Below are 22,380 nucleotides of genomic sequence, written 5' to 3'. Positions count from 1 at the left end.
GTAGTCGTAGTCGAAGGTCGAAGTAGCCCATTCGATGGTCGAAGTAGCCCAAAAAATACTTCGAAATTCGAAGTTTTTTTACTTCGAATCCTTCACTCGAATTTAGTGAATCGGCCCCCACATGTAGATTACTGAATGCACTGAATATTCAAAAAAATTATGACATTATAATAATCATTTACTTATTCCCCTGCATCAAAGCGTTTGTGGCAGGGACATACTGTATCTGATTTTTGCACTTTGTGCTATTGAACAGGGAGTGTGGATGCATTGCAGCCCTATACTTACTGCCTGCCATAGATCGGCACTCCCTAGATGTCTGATTGATGCAAAAGCAGGGGAGTAACCACAGACGAAGCAGACCCTGTGGCTGCAAGGGGGCACAGACGTTATAGGGGCCTCATGAGGCCCTAATTAATGAGCAATTTCAACATATATTGGAAAACAGGACACCCTCTGGATATGTTGGGGGCCCTAAAATTAATTTTCTGTGGGGCCCAGTAACATCTAGTTAGGAAACAAAAGTTAGGAAATAAGTATGTGGAAGGTGAGGACATGCCTAAATGCCTCTACCACTGAATACACATGAATACCCACAGGTCTCTATGTTCAGTTTGAGCACAGACACCAGTGGCAATTCACCAAAATGCAGGGCAGTTTGTACTTTGCATCCTGCATTGCACTTGGCAAACGAGCCCTTATATTGGTCTGGGATGTCTTGTTGAAGTCATGCAATGCTTCAGCTTGTGTATGTAGTGAATGATGTACACCCTGTTGTAAAATATAAGGAAATTATAAGTTAACAAGGAGTTCCATGACCATATTATACAGGCCATGGAGCTCCTAGGTCGCTTCTTATATCCTTATGTTTCTTTTAACAAGGCATACATTATTTATTATAACACACAGAGGGAATGCTCTCTGCATATATATGGTTTAAGCATAATTTAAATTGAGTCATAATGGTCAATGAAATCACCATTCACAAAGAGAGCCTGCATCCAATATGCAGATTTTCACATAGTTGTGTAGCAGTCACTGTTTTGATTGGTGGAATTTATAGAGACGGTTAGATGTAATAGGATTGAGAAGAATTAGAGAAAGCTGACAAAGCAAGCTAAAAGAACAGATTATAACTGGCCTGGTGTAAGCATAATCCACTGTTAGTGCCATTCCCATCAGCCAAGGTTATCTGCTTATCATATATTTCACCAGTAAAACTGATTGCTCAGATCTTTATTTCACATAATGTGCTGTGTTTACACTAGGCAATGCAGTCGAATTGGACATTGTGCTTGTATGTTTGATCCCTCAAAATATATATTTTTCTAACTAAATTCTTTCTCATAAGACATTGAGCTGGAAGAGAAACAAATGCTGTTATAAACTACCTAGGTCTTTCTTTCTTTTTTTAAGCTTTACGACAAATGTACGTGTGCATTTATAAGTATATACTGTATGTGTGTGTATGTTTGATCACTCAAAATACCTATTTTCTAATTCATTTTTTTTTAATAAGACACTGAGCAGTAACATACAAAGCTTCATATTCATTACTTGGAATATACAGTGGTCATGTCTCCTATACAAATAAGTTTCTGTATTGGGCAATCCATATACATTTTACCCTAAACAAAATTTATTCCAAAAGTCACAATTGCTATATGGGTCTTATTATATAATGAATAGCTTTTCGCATTCAGGTGGCTTAAGATACCATACACGTTTTCATCCATTCACATTTTTTTTCAAACTTTCTGAAAGCTAAAACACAAACTATCCATATATCCCATCTATCTCAAGGAAACCTTTCTCTATCAGCCCGCCTCATGTCCACTTATCACATTCATAAGCTGCTTCCCGGGTGAGTGGATAATGGTAACTGTCAGTGTAAGTTGCATCAAGCTCCAAATCCTGAATTAAATCCTTTGCAGCGTTAGGGAAAAAATTTCTTTCCACACTTTAGATGGAAGCAATATTCTTTATGGTGGGAAAAAAGCCTATTTTGGGTATTTTCTTTTTTGAACAATAGCCATGTTTGGATTTTGCTTGTCACAGGTGTTACTTATGTTGGATATGATGTTTTTTTTCTTGTTCTAAAGCATAAGGAATACAGGAATCTCAGGTAAGGAAGCTAGAGGAGAAGCATATGCCTTTAGTTACAAACTGCATTTATTTTCTTTCTTCTTTTTAGTGTGCATTTGTATGTGCATGTGTATTTGCATGTACAGGTATGGGACCTGTTATCCAGAATGCTCGGGACCTGGGGTTTGCCGGATAACGGATCTTTCCATAATTTGGGTCTTCATGCCTTAAGTCTACTAGAAATTAATTTAAACATTAAATAAACCCAATAGGCTGGTTTTGTTTCCAATACGCATTAATGATATCTAAGTTTGGATCAAGTACAAGGTACTGTTTTATTATTACGGAGAAAAAGGAAATCATTTTTAAAAATTTGGATTATTTGGATAAAATGGAGTCTATGGGAGACAGCCATTCCGTAATTCGGAGCTTTCTGGATATCGGGTTTCCGGATAAGGGATCCTATACCTGTATATGTGTGTGTATACCTGCTAGAACTGTACATAGCAATTCAAAATATTTGAAATACCCAAAAAGCAAAGGTAGCTTTTATGAAAAATATATACAGGTATAGGATCCCTTATCCGGAAACCCGATATCCAGAAAGCTCCAAATTACGGAATGGCTGTCTCCCATAGACTCCATTTTATCCGAATAATCCAAATTTTTAAAAATGATTTCCTTTTTCTCTGTAATAATAAAACAGTAGCTTGTACTTGATCCCAACTAATATATAATTAATCCATATTGGAACCAGCCTATTGGGTTTGTTTAATGTTTAAATGAATTTATAGTGGACATAAGGCATGAAGACCCAAATTACAGAAAGATCTATTATCCGGAAAACCCCAGGTCCCGAGCATTCTGGATAACAGGTCCCACACCTGTATATATATAAATCTTTTAAGAAAGTCTACAGGTCATGGGTAAATTAGTGTCAAAAATTGTTTAAAAATAAAATAATGGCCTGTAGTGTTTTCTCTTCTCTTTTATCAGGAATGCAGTGTGCTTCAATCGATAGCTAATGATTTTTAGATAAGATTAGAAAACACAATTAACCTCTGTAGTCCATTGTCCATTATTTGACATAACAACAACCTCTGTGCTATGAGAAAGCACAATTTATAAACCCATGTTTAACTCATGTACGAATGGTTCTGCAGTCATGAAATTATCTTGTCATGGCTTATAGCAAAGAGCAGAAACAGACAACTCACAATAGTGATTCTAAATAGTGATTCTAAAATGTCTTTGGGTGATCAGTTGTATGACCATTCAGTAATAAGTGTACATCAGCGATATAGACCACGTGAAGTGGTGTAACTAGATATTACTGGCCTCCAAAGCAAATTAATTTTCAGCCCCCAAAATTGTGGTTGACCTGTTTTTATTTACTGGATATTTATTGAAATTTGTATCTATTAGAGTCTCACTGGGGCCCCCCTCGGTTGCAGAATCTGTCACCACTGTGGTTAAGCCCCTGACCCAATATAAAATAGTAAGAGCAATTGATAATAATTGTTTTTTTCTGGGGCAACAATTCATCAAAGGTGCACTCAGAGTTGTTGAGTTGTACTGAAACAAGAAGAGATTAAAGGCATCAGGTTGAGCTGCAAATATTATGAAGTTGCCTATACTCGCAAACCTACCCCCTACCTACCTACCAAATTAAATGTACACTGTATTGTAGTGATGAATGGCTCTGACCTAAACCCGGATTTCACCCACCTTGCAACAGGGAGAGTCGGGGACAGCCCAGTCACACCCAGACCCGCCCTGTGATGTCCTATGACAGTGATTATAGATTGCTCCTAATTTTTATTTACTTGCACCCCACACCCACTAATGATGTTAGAGATGGGAGGGTGAATAAACTTGTGGATCTGGTTTTCCTTGGGTAAGGTTAGGACCAGTTGCTTATTTCTTATAGGGGTCATTTATGAGTGCAAGTGCTTGGGGCTAAGTGCAATTTCAAGTTCAGTCTCCATGTTTTTTTACCCACATGATTTCAGTGTAATGTCACCAATGAGAGATGCTCCTGCGCTTGACACAAATCTAAAAAATTCTTAAAGTCCAGGTGGTGTCATTTATGGGACATGAGGGTAATGTGTGTGTGCCCTATCCTTTTAGTTAAATTACTCGCTGATAATTGATGCAGATGGCTGTGGGAATCCTAGATGTTCCACCTTGTTTGGAGGTGGCTGTGGCTCCAGGGTTCCCTTGAGTAAATAGTTACAACTACACAAAATTCAGAACAGGAGGGAAAAGGGAACGAGTGGTGCTGAGATCAACTACATAGAAGTGTAAGTAACTCATGATGATGCAAATACCTTTAATGAAGGGAATTTCTTTGGCCAAATTTTCAAGGCTGCAACTGCACTGCAAATTAACCCTTATGTCTTGCACACAGGGGGTGTATCTACAATACAGCAGACCTGCTATATAATTGTACCCCCCCTACAATTTCTCCTACCTCACACTTTGCTGTCCAACACAAACTAGCAGCAACAGGCAGGTTTGAGCAGGCAGTGCAGGCTACAGGGGAAGGACATGGTGTGCCGGGTCCCTGGATTTTTTTTGTGGGGCAACCCAACACTGTCAACTTACCTCACTGTTGCAGACCAAACTAAACTAAAACATATTAAAGGAACAGTAACACCAAACAATTACATTGCATTGCTTTGTATAGTATTACCTGTTTTGCATTTGATGATCAGCTACAGATAGTTTGAACCAGTGTTGTCCAAATCACATTCCAAAACTAGCTTTTTAATATTAAGCAACTGAAAGACAATACTTTTCAAACATTTTTGTAAAAGGCCACAGTGAATGTCTTCAATGTTTCTCTGGAGACTTTCCAGGTTATGTTGTCTTCAAGGTACGCAAGGCAGGTTTGTTTCATTAAGCTTACAGTCACTTTAAAAAAAGGAAATTCAATCAAAGTTTTCAGACTTCTCGGTGTCAGCTACATATTTAAAGTACAATTCGATAGCTAGAAAAGGCCCCTTCCATAAAGTTTGAAAAAGCCATACTCCAAGACAACACAGTCTTTTTATTTGTGTTGCTCCTTCTCAAAGAGCTTCTCTATAGAAACAATTGCCAGCCCAAGGGATAGGTCTTTAGTCAAGCACTTGGATCTCTTAACTGGTACATTATCTTGTAATGCTGTCTTATTGTGTCATGAAGGCTGCAATACTTTCCTTCCAAGGGGCTCAGAAGGGACAGATGTAAAGCATTTCATTAAAGGACCAGTGCATTTTCTTAGGTCTCTTGGTTGGAGAGTCAATGCATGTCTTAATGTGAGTACACCAACTAGAGTGCACAGGAAATTCCTAGCATGCACATTTTTCTCTGGAATACCATGATATTTGCACTTGAAAAGCTAAAGGGGCCATTATTAGTATCTTTTATTAGTGTCCCTACCTTAAACTGCCATAACTGTTTATATTGTTGTAACATATGGTATTCCAAAATCCAGAACAAAAGCCAAGATCCTGATCTTGGCTCATGCTTCTGCCTCTAACAACCGCCTTTTGCTTGGGGAGGAGCATTCCGCTACTCAGATGCCACCAGGTCTTAAAGTGAGAGGACAAAGGGGAGGTTCTGGTCAGACAAGGGAATTGTAACGCATACAGGAAGGATGTGGAATAGAGAATGCAGTTGTGGAAGTGGCACAGATAGTACTATTCACACAGGGCAGTACTGAATCAGGAACCAGGAGTGTAGACAGGATTACCAGGCCGGATCAGTACCAGTCAGACGTAGTCAGGATAACTAACCAGAGTCAAACAAGTCAGTAACATAGTACAGAGTAGGGATACAGGCAAGTGTCGGTTCAGGCAGTGACACAGCAAGGTCAAAACAGGCAAGGGTCAGGAACAGAAACCAGATGAAGAATCACACCAGGATCAGTGCAGAGCTGGGGGTTTTATAGGCAGCCTAATGGCTTACACAGAGCACATGTGGCCAGAATGGCAACAGGTGAAACAAGCCATGCTTAATTGCAATGACAAGGATAGCAAAAGGAGTGAACCAGGACATCAGCTGTCTGCTTGCATAGGGCAGAGGTAATGCAGACAGCATGGAAATACCAGGTCATCAGTCCGGCAGGATATTACAATTGTGTCTTATCAAGTTTTGATACATTTAGGGGCCGATTCACTAAGGGTCGAATTTCGAAGTTAAAAATACTTCGAAATTCGACCCTCGGATTGAAATCCTTCGACTTCGAATATCGAAGTCGAAGGATTTAGCGCTAATCCTGCGATCGATCGATCGAAGGATTTCCCGTTCGATTCGAAGGATTTTAATCCAACGATCGAAGGAAAATCCTTTGATCAAAAAATCACAGGCAAGCCTATGGGGACCTTCCCCATAGGCTAACATTGACTTCGGTAGCTTTTAGCTGCTGAAGTAGGGGGTCGAATTTTTTTTGTAAAGGGGAAGTACTTCGACTATCGAACGGTCGAATAGTCGAACGATTTTTCGTTCGATTCGTTCGATTTCGTTCGAATTCGAACGAATTTAACCAATTCGATGGTCGAAGTACCCAAAAAATACTTCGAAATTCGAAGTATTTTTCATTCGAATCCTTCACTCGAGCTTAGTGAATCAGCCCCATAGTCTACATTTAGACAGGGGTTGTTTCCTAACAGCTACTTTTTATTCTCTGTCTTTCATTGTGGGGTCAGCAATAATTCTTTCTTGCAGCAAACCACTTACTTGCCTCTATGGGGTGCATTCATTCCAGCATTAGAGTTTAAAGGAACATGCACCAAGACTCTAAATTTCTTCTGCACTTGGATCATAAAAGCTCATTACATTTACATTATGATTTGTAAGCAAGTTCTTTAAACTGTATTAATCCCTGGGACTGCAACTGCTTTTGAAGAAATATTCATGAAATATTTGAAAGCCTTTTATAAGTTTTCTGACTACTGACTTGTTTCTTCTTCTCACAGAACAGCCCAAAATGGCTGGAATAGTTAATACTCACCATACATATGGCACAGTACCTAAGGTGTCAATACAAGACATGGACGAAGTTCTGGAAATCATGGAAAATGGTGAATGCAGGTATATGCTTTAAATTGTAGTTATTATTATTAACATTCATTTATATAGCGCCAGCAAATTTCGCAGTGCTGTAAAGCAAATGTGTTTATACAACTAAATCACATTAATTACATACATAGAACATATGGAGTTACATACATCACAACCAATACAAAAGGTGAGGAAGGCCCTGTGCAAAGGAGCTTACAATCTAAAGGGAAAGGGAATAAGACACAAGGTGTGGGACTGATGTGGGAATGGGCAAGATCAGAATTAAGTGGGTAAGAAATGTGGTACTGTATGTGGTGTTGGATTTGGTAGTTAAGAAGAGTGAGGTTAGGTTTCTCGAAAGAAGTGCGTTTTAAGAGATTTCTTGAAAGCAGAAAGGTTGGGAGAAAGTCGGACAGACCGTGGGAGAGAGTTCCAGAGGAGGGATGCAGCCCTTGCAAAGTTAGTTATAGTAAGCTTTTTCAACCTAATATACATACAGTAGGCTTTCATTTCAAAGTGTATGTAAGAATGTTCCAATGTAATCCATCTACTACAAAAACTGGAAAATCCTCTGATTTCATGTGTAATTGACCCTTTAAATTGTATAAAGGATTTTATAAAGATTGAAAACTTTTCACCAGGCCATTCGTTCTCTACTGGAAATGTTCAGTCCCTAGATTCTGATTTTGGTATGCACTCGCTTTTCTTCCAAATATAATATACTGCCCCATCTTTGTGAATAAAGGAGGTTTATGAATATTGTGACCCAAAGAAAGTCCATTCAGCGCTGAGGTAGTGGGAATAAATTATATTGATTGCAGCTCCTTCATAACTATTTACCTCACTTATTATTATATTTTTATAAAGGTTACTGCACTAGAATTTTGTGTATATTTACTCTTCCCTACAGAAATATATGCTTATGAATAGTGTGAACCTATTTGTTATACATACAATTAAGAAAAAAACAAAATAAGTGCAAAAACAATACTTTTTGCTCCATTTTGTTTGAATTGGGTTGGCTCTTGTTTTTTCCTGTAATAACATTTGTTATATTTCCACAATACATCTTCCACATTCCACATTATCTGCATAGCTTTAGTCATATGAAGCTAATGGGCCAGATTCAATTCAGTGAGAAAAAGTTATCTCATGTTTTATCACGTGAAAAACTCATGGGCGAGATTCAATTTGAGAAAAAAAAGTTTCCCCTTTTATCCCCATAAACTTCAACAGAGTTTTCAAAAACAGCGAGATTTGAGAATTTTTTCTGAATTGAATTTCATCTCAAATTGAATCTCGTTTTCATGTGATAGACCTTGATTGACAAAATGGGAAAACACAATGAGGAAAGCAGAACCAACTGAAGAGATAGCAAAGGAATAGACAATAGGGTGAAAAAGATTCTGAAAATAAAAAAGAAAGGAGGCAAAGGGAAGAAGACTAAAACAAGTTATAAAAAAGCTATAGACAGTTATATACAGTGGAGAGGGGGGATGTGAAGAGGGCAGTGACATCAGGGAGGTGCAGAATTAAAAGTAATTGTTGTGCTTCGAGCATAGAGGCGAGGAAGACAATATATGATTGACAGCTGAGATTTTTAAATAGTTTATAACAGGTACAGGGTTTTAATAAAAAAAAATGGAGTTTCATGCTTAATTTGAAAAGGACTATTATTTTACAGCTTTTTGTATCTGGTGAGAGATTTCCCTTTAATTACATTATTTCCTAGCAGCAATTAATATAATTCTGGTGTTTATAATCAACTTTCTGTGCTTGAATTATATGGATATATACATTTTTTTTGTTAACTGCAGACTTTTAAGTGAGAACAACAATATCCCTTGTTCATCACAAAGCAAGGAAAGTCCAAAATGTTACAGCATATATTCAAGCAAGAATCGTGTACATGCTGCGACAGTTACCCTTCATCGGTAAGTTGAACAAACAGTAATTCATTGCAAAGTAAATGCCTTTCCTAAATAAATAAAACGTACATATATAGTTTATTTTCTGTCAAACGTTAAAATTTCTTTTTATTTTACAGGGACCAACACCTTTCAGGGGCCAATGCAGATTGCAATACCAATAATAGTAATAACAATGAAGAGTAAGTACATTTGGTTTAAATACCTGCAATATCCAGTTTATTTTGGTACTAGAATTTGGGCTGTTTAAGCTGGAAAGAATACTACTACCTAAGTTTACTATTAAATGTGTAGCAAGTTCATTCCTAGGAAAGCTAATACCAGTACAGGCATGACATCTGTTATCTGGAAACCCGTTATCCAAAAAGCTCAGAATTCTGGGAAGACCGTCTCCCTTTTTGTCAAAAAATTCACATGTAAAAAAAATCACAACAGTACCTTGTTCTTAATCCTTATTACAATATAATTAATTCTTTTTGGAGGCCAAAACAATCCTATGGGGTTTAAAAGATTTTTAGTAGACTAGTAGTAAGGAAATCATAAATTACTCATATGTCACTAAACATATATATCATAATGTTAAGTATTTTGTTTTGCAACTGAATGCAACATCACAAGATTGTGTGGTATGCTACAATATTCAATACTTCACATTGTTATATAAAATGTGACCAAATAATTAGTTTTTTGCCTATGTTCAATAGTCACTGTATTTCTATCAGACTATCTATCTATCTATCTATCTATCTATCTATCTATCTATCTATCATCTATCTATCTATCTATCTATCTATCTATCTATCTATCTATCTATCTATCTATCTATCTTTCTATCTATCATGTATCTATCAATCTATCTATCTATCTATCTATCTATCTATCATCATCTAGGGGCAGATGTATCAAGGGTCGAATTTCGAGGGGTTAAATCCCTCGAAATTCGACTGGGGAATAGAATCCAATAGGCAATTCGGGCGAATTTACACCATGCGAATAGTCGAATGGGCGAATATTCGCCAGGCGAATAGGCGCACGATCGAATATTCGATCAAAGGATTTTCATTCGATCGAATGATCGATCGAATGCCTTTGTATTCGATCAAAAACTTAGAAAACAAGCCTATGGGACTTTCCCATAGGCTTTTCAAAGCAATTCGGTAGGTTTTAGGTGGCGAAGTAGGCAGTCGAAGTATTTTTGAAAGAGAAAGTACTTTCTCGAATGGGCGAATAGTCGCAGCGTTTTTGACTCGATCTATTCGAATCATTCTACTCAGGCGAATTTACGCCAATTCGATAGTCGAGGAGCACAAAAAACTACTCGAAATTCGAGCTTTTTTCCCTCTATTCATTCACCCGAGCTTGGTGAATGGGCCTACTAGTGGTAAATAAAAACATTCCTTTTCATCACAATTTTCTCCATTCACTAAATAAGAGACATGCTTATCTGCCCAATATTTACCATATATCCATGTCAGAGAGATCTTGGGTAGGAAATAAAGTAAATCATGTTTTTCCTTCTCCCTCCTATGCCCCTCCTCACATACGCTTTGAAATGACTACATTTTAGCCTGAACTTGTGGGAAAGACAGTGTATACCAACTATTAATTAACTGCAGAGTCAGGTTCTAATTACATAAACACAATATCATGAATTACTTACGGTAGATAGAAAAGTTTGCAAACTTTGTTAAGAAAAACTGTATCTATTAAAATGTATATTTTACAAAACAAAACAGTACAATACCTCACTGTGTTCTGTTTCAGGGAGGAGAAGAAGAAAAAGAAAAAAGAAAAGAAAGAGTAAGTAAGATACAGTAGATAATCATAAAAATATTTCTAGATTTACAGATCGTCCAAAAGACATTGGTTTGTAGACTTTCAGCTTCAAGCTCCACTTTATGTTCCAATTTTGTGCCATGGACCCCATGACATACAATATAATGAGGTTATAAAAGCATGAAAGCATAGCTTACTGGAATACCTAGGATACATGTGAACCATCACACCAAAATCTCACCCTAATTAATCTTTAGGCTGATCCCTACAACCTTTTTGGCACAACTAAGGGGTCAGCATCACAGTATAGGAACATACAGGATTCCTTTATCAATGATTTTACATGCAGACAGGACCCACCACCATACATTATACACGTAGTGCTAAATACAAACAGATTTGTGGTTTATATTATATTAGAAACAAATGCAATTTCAGGAACACGTCCTTTGGTAGTATAGAATATACATTGTCCCTCTGCTCCCAGGCAGTGAATAAGTAAAGCAGCAGAAATCTCCCCTTGGTCAGCATCAATAATGTAATTTTCAAACATATGAATCCAAGCAGTAAATGTGGTTGCTGAAAGATATAAATTCCGCCAACGTGGACAACGTAATGGCTGCATGAGAGCCTGCTAATAAAGCACTGTTATACTCTACTCATCCTTGGCTACCCAAAACATAACAGTTTACATATTCCATATCCCACTTCATGATCACATTCCATATTTGATTCCTATAAAATTGTAAGAATCCACCCAAAATGATTTTACAATAAATCCTCTTAAAGGAAGTCTGATCATAAAAAGGAAAAGAAAAAGGACAAAGAGAAGAAAAAAGACAAAGAAAAGAACAAAGACAAAGAAAAAGGGGAGAAGGAAAAAAATAAAAATAAAGCGAAAGAGGAGAAAGAGAAAGCGGAGAAGGAGAAGGCAGAGAAGGAGAAAGCAGAGAAGGAGAAAGAAAAAGAAAAGAAGGAAGAGTATGTTTTTTTTCTATATTGAATGTTTGTGGAATTATTAGTATATAGCAAAAGCAAAATCTAAAACGAGGATTCTCTAGTAGCATAACTACACAAAAACAAAGTAGTGCTGCGCAAACACTCTCACTGCTGCTTTTTGTAGAGTCAGGTGCCGTCTGTGACTCTGTCTGCTCAGGTCTAGTCCATATTCAAGAAGGTATTTGAGCAGCACTCCGATTAAGTGAAAAAATTAAAATTTATTCGTACCTCAAGCTCGACGTTTTGAGCTTTTCCAGCCCTTTATCAAGCCTTGATCAAAGCTTGATAAAGGGCTGGATAAGCTTGAAACGTCACTTAGCTTGAGGCACGAATAACATTTACATTTTTTACTTAATCGGAGTGCTGCTCAAATATTCGGTGCAAGATCAAGTGCAGAAACACCCTTGAGTGCTCCTGCACTTGGGCAGCAATAAATGACCCCCTACTGGCTTTATGAAGAAGAAATACTGACCAGTAAAAAAATTAGTTAGTGATTCATTTAAATAACTTATCTCGGTTCTAAATTTCTCTATAGACATAAGATATAAGATTTAAAGAGATAAACCTGAAATACATTTTCCTTTATCAAATTTATCTGAACCCATAATATAAAGTGAAAATGGCACAGTGTTGTACACTATATCAGGAAACATTAGCTTATTGCATCCATATGAATATGGCATTCAGAAATCAAACCAGAATTATTTGCTTTCCACCAGAAAGAAAAAAGAAATCTTTGTCATTGATCCTTCAGGAAACCTATATTACAACTGGCTCTTTTGTATAACAATGCCTGTCATGTACAACTGGACTATGATAATAGCAAGGTAAGGTAAACAATTAATTATATTTCAAATACAATGTTTATAGATTACCATTTCCTGACATAGAAAATGCTGCAGACTGAAAACCAAAAACAACACCTTATCTTGAATAATTTACAATGTACATATTTTGGAGAAAAATCTACACTTTAAGATAATTTATAAGTTAAATCTATACCTTGCAGGGTTATTTATATTAAAGTCAGATTTTTTCTGATTGAACTTTTAAAGGGGAAAACACCATTTTTTGTTGGAAAAAAACTTGAATCTTTTGTGATTTATTAAACCCTGATGGTATTAAAAGTCTGAATAAAAAAGTACTCGAGCTCAGACCTGCCGACCCCATGTAGAAGTCAATGGCAGACGTCCCGAAGATATCCTGACTTTTGATGGGAATCAGAAAAAGTTGCAGTATTTGGGCGTCAAATCCAAAAAAGCTGCGGTATTTGGGTGCCAAATCAAAAAAGTCACGGGATTCAGATTTTTTCACGATTTTATTGAATAGCACAAGAAATTTTCAGGAAAATGTATTGGTAAATAGGGGGAAAATATCTTTGCGGATTTGGTTGTAGTAGTTTTCAGAAAATTGTGAGAATTTTAATTTTGATAAATAAGCCCCTTGGAGATCCTGAATGGAACTTCATAAGCAGAGTTTCATGCAGCAGAAAAATAGGTCCAAATGGAAGGTGAAGCTTGAAGTTTGGTTCAAATTAGATCAGACCTCGTGTATAAATCACATAAAAAAAGACAAACTGAATAGAAAACATTTAAGAATACATTAGCCAAATTGCTATTTGTTAAAAAAAAACATAACACGAATGAGTAAAATAATGAAGTTACAAGTTGATATGTTAGTACAGGTATGGGGCCTGTTATCCAGAATGCTCGGGACCTGGGGTTTTCCAGATAATGGATCTTTCGGTAATTTGGATCCTCATACCTTAAGGGGCCGATTCACTAAGGGTCGAATTTCGAAGTTAAAAATACTTCGAAATTCGACCCTCGAATTGAAATCCTTCGACTTCGAGTATCGAAGTCGAAGGATTTAGCGCTAATCCTGCGATCGATTGATCGAAGGATTTTTCGTTCGATCGAGCGATTAAATCCTTCGAATCGAACCATTCGAAGGATTTTAATCCAACGATCGAAGGAAAATCCTTCGATCAAAAAATCACAGGCAAGCCTATGGGGACCTTCCCCATAGGCTAACATTGACTTCGGTAGCTTTTAGCTGCCGAAGTAGGGGGTCGAAGTTTTTTTTAAAGGGGAAGTACTTCGACTATCGAATGGTCGAATAGTCGAACGATTTTTCGTTCGATTCGTTCGATTTCGTTCGAATTCGAACAAATTTAACCAATTCGATGGTCGAAGTACCCAAAAAATACTTCGAAATTCGAAGTTTTTTCATTCGAATCCTTCACTCGAGCTTAGTGAATCGGCCCCCAAGTCTACTAGAAATTAATTTAAACATTAAATAACCCCAATAGGCTGGTTTTGCTTCCAATAAGGATTAATTATATCTTAGTTGGGATCAAGTACAAGGTACTGTTTTATTATTACAGATAATTTTTAAAAATTTGGATTATTTGGATAAAATGGAGTCTATGGGAGACAGCCATTCTGTAATTCGGAGCTTTCTGGATATCGGGTTTTCTGGATAAGGGATCCTATACCTGTAATAGAATATTGTAGAACTTTATACAATGACTTTTTTTTTTAATTTCATGTTATTATGCATGACATATTGATATTGAAAGCCAACACCTTGCTGTCATAATAAATAGAATAATGAATGATAGAATGATGGTTGAGTTATATATCTAATTGTAGCTTGATGGTTGGACACATGCGATATTAGAATTAATTTCCAATATCATTGGTTGCTTCTGTTCTAACTTATGTGATCCACCTAAAATGCCCCTCTCACAAACTATTAATCCTGTATAAAACGTGTATATTTTTTTCTCGTCCAAGCATAATATTTCATTTGGACTATTTTGAGTATTTATAACCCTTCTGATCAGATACTGACCAATGGCAATTTAGTAAACAGTCACCACCTAAATATAAACACGTTGGTTGTTGAGAGAGTGTCTCAAAACACCAAGGGGCAGATTTATCAAGGGTCGAATTTCGAAGTGTAAAATACTTTGAAATTCGACCATCGAATTAAAATATTTTGAATTCGAATATCGAAGTCAAAGTATTTTTCACCGAATTTGGCCATCGAACGATCGAAGTAAAATCGTTCGATCGTACGATTAAATAGTTTGAATCTTTCGATTTCATCGATCGATCGAAAGATTTTCCTTCGACCTCTAAAGACTTAGAAAAATGTTGTAGAAGGTTCCCATAGGCTAGCATAGCACTTCAGCAGGTTTAATTTGGCTAAGTATTGAAGTTGAAGTTTTTTTAAAGAGACAGTACTTAGATTATCGAATGGTCGAACAATTTTACTTACAATCGAAGTCGAAGTAAATTCGAAGTCGTAGTATTCGAGGGTCGAAGTATTCAAAAAAAATTACTTCGAATTTCGAATTTTTTTTTTTACTTCGAAAATTCCCTCGAATTCACTTCGACCCTTGATAAATCTGCCCACAAATTTGTGTGTCCTGCTCAATAAGGGCTTTACTACTTTCAATGTTCTCTCCAAGGTGTGCACTCATAAACTAATTTTGAGGCCATGCACACAATTAATTGTAGTGCACACAAAAATGTTGTATTAATTCTGATCTGAGCACACAGTTTTTAAAAAATTTTTTGTACACATAGCCAAGGAATTAGAGGGAACATTGGCTACATAGACATTTTGAATAAACACCCATGCAAGCAAGGCTTAGGACTGCATGTGAATTTCCCATTCTCTCAAAATCCTCTGCTTCTACAATTTGCAACAATTTTACACACAGAATAAATCCTTATGTAACAAAGCCCTACAGGATAACTTGTGGACAATGGGTCTTCTTGTCGCATTGAATAACAAAGTGAAGTATAGTTTACAGTAACAGTTTTTTTCCACCTACAGAGCCTGTTTTGACGAACTTCAACAGGATTATTTGGAATACTGGTTCTTTATTGATTATATATCAGATGCGATTTACATTGCTGATATGTTTGTAAGGACAAGAACAGGTAAACAAAAGCACAGCAGTTTTTAATTACTTAACTTGACATTAATAACAAATAAGTCTGATGTGCAGAATTGTGTCTTTACATAAATACAGTATGGTAATGTTTAATAATTTGCCTGTCTTCACAACAATGAGAGAAATGAAACACTCCAATTGAGTCCTAAAGATTATTTAAGGATTTCATCAATCCTAATTTTAACACAATACAAGTCAATGGATGATTCATAAAACTTCTTTTCCATGCTACTTCCATTCAATGTAGAAGTGAGGCTCATTAAAAAGATCTCACTTCCCTAACCTAAGCCTTGGGGGAAGATTTACTAAAGGGCGACTCCCTCAATCTTCTGTTACTTACATCATATTTTTTGAGTGCAAAAACTTCAAAAGTTCTTCAAAAGTTCAAAAAAAAAACCCGGCGTCTTTTAATTTTTTTAGGGTGATAGGCTGCCTCCCATACATTTTGTATCATGTGTAGGACATTATAACAACTCTATTGACTTTATTAAAGGGATACTGTCATGGGAATTTTTTTTTTCTTTCTCAAAACACATCAGTTAATAGTGCTGCTCCAGCAGAATTCTGCACTGAAATCCATTTCTCAAAAGAGCAAACAGATTTTTTTATATTGAACTTTTAAAATCTGACATATGGCTAGACATATTGTCAATTTCCCAGCTGCCCAAAGTTATGAGACTTATGCTCTGATAAACTTCAATCACTCTTTACTGCTGTAATGCAAGTTGGAGTGATATCACCCCCCTCCCTTCCCCCCCCAGCAGCCAAACAAAAGAACAATGGGAAGGTAACCAGATAGCAGCTCCCTAACACAAGATAACAGCTGCCTGGTAGATCTAAGAACAAAACTCAATAGTAAAAACCCATGTCCCACTGAGACACATTCAGTTACATTGAGAAGGAAAAACAGCAGCCTGCCAGAAAGCATTTCTCTCCTAAAGTGCAGGCACAAGTCACATGACCAGGGGCAGCTGGGAAATTGACAAAATGTCTAGCCCCATGTCAGATTTGAAACAAATAAAAATTGAATATAAAAAAATCTGTTTGCCCTTTTGAGAAATGGATTTCAGTGCAGAATTCTGCTGGAGTAGCACTATTAACTGATGTGTTTTGAAAAAAACATGTTTTCCGATGACAGGATCCCTTTAATGTTCCCTTGGCATGTGCAGTTATCAGTGTAAATGTAATGTATTAGATGCACCATGTAACATAAGGAGGTGCATTCAACTTTACATTTCTCGTCGTATGCGACCCTTCTGAATATCCGTCACCGATTTCAATGATAGCAACTGATTTAAGAATTAATGGAGATGCAAAAATATAGAGAAATCCCGGTTGACTTTACCTGTGTAATTACTTGTGATGTATTGTCATCATGTTCAAGAAAGATCAAGAAAAGAGGATAATTTATTTATCTGAATTTTCTTGAGATGCTCCTAGAAAATTACTGCAGTGATAGATCTAATAACCAATCTAAAGTCTCAGAATTCAGATCATGTCATTTCAATTACAAGCTTAGTTAGAATGACAGAGAAACAAATTAAATATTTTCATTTATTTTTGCTTTGGCTCATAAACTTATGTTTTTTTGTAACAGAAGTATGCCTTACATTTTCACATTTGATTTTCAGGTTACTTGGAGCAAGGTCTTCTGGTCAGAGACAAAGTTAAACTCAGGGACAAATACAAAAGGACTACGCAGTTTAGGTTTGATGTCTTGTCGATTATACCAACAGATATATTGTATTTCCAGTTTGGATTAAACTACCCAGAGCTCAGGCTCAACAAATTATTCAGGGTAGCACGTATGTTTGAGTTCTTCCAAAGAACAGAAACAAGAACCAATTACCCTAACATATTCAGAATCTCCAATCTTATCATGTACATCGTGATTATCATTCATTGGAATGCATGTGTTTACTATTCCATTTCTAAGGCTATTGGATTTGGGGAAGATACATGGGTCTATCCAAACACAACAGATCCAGAGTATGGAAGACTGGCTAGAAAATATGTCTACAGTCTTTACTGGTCAACACTCACACTGACTACTATTGGTGAAACGCCACCACCTGTACAGGATTCTGAATTCTGGTTTGTTGTTGCTGATTTCCTTGTGGGAGTCTTGATTTTCGCTACCATTGTCGGTAATGTCGGTTCCATGATTTCAAATATGAATGCTGCCAGAGCCGAGTTCCAAGGGAGAATTGATGCTATTAAACAGTACATGCATTTTCGAAAAGTGAGCAAAGATCTAGAGAAAAGGGTAATTAAATGGTTTGACTATTTGTGGACAAACAAAAAAGCTGTTGATGAAAGAGAAGTGTTGAAATACCTACCCGACAAGTTAAGGGCCGAAATTGCTATTAATGTACACCTTGACACATTAAAGAAAGTGCGCATTTTTGCTGATTGTGAAGCTGGACTTTTGATTGAGTTGGTATTAAAACTGCAACCTCAAGTGTACAGCCCAGGAGATTACATTTGTAGGAAAGGGGATATTGGAAGAGAAATGTATATTATCAAAGAAGGCAAACTTGCAGTAGTGGCTGATGATGGAGTTACACAATTTGTGGTTTTGAGTGATGGTAGCTACTTTGGTGAGATCAGTATTCTCAACATCAAAGGAAGTAAAGCTGGTAACCGGCGAACAGCTAATATTAAAAGTATAGGGTATTCTGATCTTTTCTGTCTGTCTAAAGACGATCTTATGGAAGCCCTTACTGAGTATCCAGATGCTAAAGCCATGCTGGAGGAAAAAGGAAGGCAGATTTTGATGAAGGATGGTCTACTTGACTTAGACATTGCAAATTCAGGGGCTGACCCAAAGGATATTGAAGAGAAGGTAATTCACATGGAAGGATTAGTGGAAAACCTGCAGACAAAATTTGCTCGACTTTTAGCGGAGTATGATGCAGCACAACAAAAACTTAAACAGCGAGTCACCAAAATTGAGAAAATTATGAAGCCAGAGACTGAAGCTGTAGAAATGCCACCGATGGGAGAAACCAAAGATGAAGCTGCAGCACCACCACCCTCCCAGGAATAGATTCATATAGTTGTGCAAAACTAACTTGTACCATAGGACTCTTTTGTATTAAATAAAAGGAAATTACTAATGAAAGTACATTTACTCATATACTCTTTTCCTTCTATGTCAAAGATTCAGTAATATGTACACCATGATGATTACTATTATAAGCTATGAGACTAGCTGAGGATGCTGCAGTAATCAAGTGTTCATCTAAGAAAATACTATGTGTACTATGACATATATAGTTGTATGTTTATTGACTAGTTAAAGAAGGTATTGTACATTTTTTTAAAATAACTATGCAGCCAATTTTAGACTGACCAGCCAGGGTACCACTAAATCTCGCTATAGGTTAATTATAGAATCATTTCCATGAACTATTCCTGATTTATAGCACAGAGCCACGTAATACATACCATGTAGTATATTTTACATCTAAGGTTTGTTATAGTGTGCCTTGGATTTCAGGTTCACTGGTGGGCCCTTGGAGGTCCAATCCAAAACTCATTATAGTTCTACATAGACACAGGCATTTTATCAACAGAATGGATTTGTAGTTGTAATGGATTTGTAATTGTATAATATGTTAAAAAAAATCTTAAAAATCTACTTTTACCACAATCTGCATTTTATACTGTATTTAATATATGTGAAACACTTTATACATAACTAAAGCAAATAATTTAATCGGCAATTTATGCTGTGTTTCAATTTAAAAAATGTGTTACAATCAATAAAAAAGCAATGATTAACCTAAAAGTTGCATTTCTGTTTACCTGGTTTGTGCTCCTGGTTTGGATTTAAAGAGGAACTAAAGTCTAAAATAGAATATTGCTAGAAATGCTGTATACTAAATATAAACATGAAATTACTGCACCACAAGCCTAATTGAACAAATGATTTATGCTTTCAAAGTTGGCAACAGGGGGCCACCATTTTATAACTATGTTAAACCATCTTTGCAAGACCAAGACCATGAACATGCTCAGTGTGGTCTGGGATTCTGTTGGGAGGTTAAGCTTAGGGATCATCATAAATCATCAAAACAGCACAAGTCAATAATATCTGCCATAGATACAACAAGACATTAATAATCAGAATATACAGACTGCACTAGGTCCTGTGTTGTCATGTAATCTAATGTGGATTTTATAGTTTTTTTGTATCATTTAATACAACTTTTATTCAACTCTGCAGAACCAGTGGCTGCAGCAAAATAATCCTTCAATGAGAATCTCGGTTTATCTGTTTAAAATTGGCTCCATGATCTTTGTCCCTGCAGCTGTAGTTGGAAACATTAAAGGGGATGTAAAGGCAAAAATAAAATCGAATACGAATCTCTACACAGTTGCTGACTGCTCTGCAGGGAAACAAACAAAGCTGCTTGAGTTCTGCACAGCTGGGAGGTAAGATGGGGTCCCCCTGCTATTCGAAAGTATGATCTTTTCCCTGCAGAACAGTTAGGGACTGCTATCTGCAGCAGTCAGAGCAAGTACAATGAAGGGGGAATTTCACTGCATACAGTCAGGTTTCTAATAAAAACAGTACACATTTTTAATTAAAGTTTAATGGAGATAGGTTTCTTTTTCATTAAAGAAAGTAAAAATGGGATTTTATTTTTTTGCCTTTACATCCCCTATAATCATCTAATAGCTGTAGCCTCTTGTTTTGTTTAGAGTTACTGGGTAGATGCCCATTGTTGCCATAATTTTACTGGACTCAGCCAGGGAGTAAAGTAACAGGTTGTGGACAGCATGCTACTCAATTGTCTCAATTAACCTAATACCTATAGTTAAACTTGCCGAACTGGGCCTATTAAAAACAAAGCTTCAGTGGTGTAAACAGTAGAAAAGAAGTTTAACCTAGTGTAAACTAGAAATGGAACCTATTTCAAGACCTAGCCTTCTTACCGTTTCCATCAACCAATTTACCACACTCCGAAACCAAAGGTTTTGCATCCTCATGATTTATTTTTTTAATTTTTTTTTTAAATTGTATTTATTTCCAATTTTTAACAACCTTATATAAGAAATAGATAATAAACTTTGCTGTAGCAAGCAATGCCAGTCAACAGCTGCAAGGACAAACAAGATTTTGATCTGTATTAAAGGGGCATAGTTTTGTGGGAGGAGGGGGTTATTCTTCCACTGTACAAATCCATGGCAAGCCCCCACCTAGAATATGCCGTGTAGTTTTGGTCTCCAGCGCTCAAATATCATTATAGAATTGCTGAGTCCAGAGAAGGGCAACTAAGCTGGTAAAAAGTATGGAAAATCTCCATTATGAAGAAACACTGGCCATGTTGGGGTTGTCTATGCTGGAGAAAAGGCACTTAACTGAGACATATTGTGTAAAAAATAAGAATGTACTAGTGCGTTATACTCATTTACATATAGAAGAATTGTGGTAACAAAAGTAGTGTTTCAGGCTGATTTATTGAATATTTCTGCAAAAACCCTAATACATACCCTAACCCTAAATCCCTCCCTTCTCTTCCACTTCCTGTTTCCTGAATTCCTGTGCAGGGGAGCCGGCAGCTCTCAGCTCACTGTACTGTAGTTAGGAACCAATCAGCAGCTAGCTGGACCTGATAGGGAACTGAAGCATGTCTTTGCTTGTGTGACTGCAGGGCTGTGATTGGCTGTCCCCCTCCTACTGTGCATCTGGCTGGGACCATTAGGACATGCCCACCCCTTATTAAAAACACAGAAAGAGACCAGAGAACATCTATAGGGAACGCCAATAAATAAAGGGTCTATTTTGAAAGATAATTTTAGCTCCATGTAAAAGCAACACCATATATTACTTATAATTAACAAAACTAGGGTTTTTTTCATTTATCCTATATGTCTCCTTTACGAGAAGATATGATAGCTACAGTATTTATAAATATATAAGGGGATCATGTAATAATCTCTCTAATGCTTTATAATACACAAAAGCCATGAATATCTTGTAAATTATATCCTTATAAACGGTGAGTTCTGATGTCATCAGTTATAAACGGTGAGTTCTGATGTCATTTCTGTCACATGACTCACTAAATTTGTGTATTATAATAAATAAAGTACCCCCTGTTGCAAAATGTGAGGATATTCAGCCTCGTGTTTTTATATGGTTATGAAACTCCTTTGTGACTTATAATATCCTTATATTTTACAAGAGGGGGTACTTTATTCACTATATTATCAATAGGGCCTTCCAGCTGACACAAGGGCATCCATTCTGATAAGAAGAATGAAGGTTCCATCTAAATATTGGGAAATTTTACAGTGAGAGCTGTGAATTTGTGGAATTCTTTCTGAATCAGTTGTACTGATAGATACAGTAGACAAAGGCAAAATAATAAAAATAAACAAAATTAAATAAATAAGATAAAAGACAGAGCTTTCTGTGGCTGAACCAGGAAGATCACAACCCTGTCAGTATAAGGCTGAGGGCACATGTGCAGTTGCTACACTTCTCTCCACCTAATGAATATTAATGAGGAGGAGAGAAGTGTATGCACTGAAATCAGCACTACATTTAAAAGAACAGCTTCC

General features: G+C 36.6%; 1 protein-coding gene across 1 annotated transcript; it reads left to right on the top strand.

The window, feature by feature from the left end:
• Nucleotides 1-1,880: 1,880 nt before the first annotated feature.
• On the top strand, nucleotides 1,881-19,575 carry cnga1.S (cyclic nucleotide gated channel alpha 1 S homeolog). The gene is made up of 9 exons (XM_041579456.1): nucleotides 1,881-2,125; nucleotides 7,047-7,161; nucleotides 8,949-9,065; nucleotides 9,179-9,241; nucleotides 10,824-10,859; nucleotides 11,625-11,816; nucleotides 12,554-12,661; nucleotides 15,684-15,790; nucleotides 17,436-19,575. The coding sequence occupies exons 2-9, from the start codon at nucleotides 7,058-7,060 to the stop codon at nucleotides 18,851-18,853; spliced, it is 2,145 nt and encodes a 714-aa protein (XP_041435390.1). The 5' UTR covers nucleotides 1,881-2,125; nucleotides 7,047-7,057; the 3' UTR covers nucleotides 18,854-19,575.
• The last annotated feature ends 2,805 nt before the right edge of the window (nucleotides 19,576-22,380 follow it).

The sequence above is a fragment of the Xenopus laevis genome, chromosome 1S, assembly GCF_017654675.1.
Source record: "Xenopus laevis strain J_2021 chromosome 1S, Xenopus_laevis_v10.1, whole genome shotgun sequence".
NCBI lineage: Eukaryota > Metazoa > Chordata > Amphibia > Anura > Pipidae > Xenopus > Xenopus laevis.
This window is presented reverse-complemented; position numbering and strand designations above follow the sequence as displayed.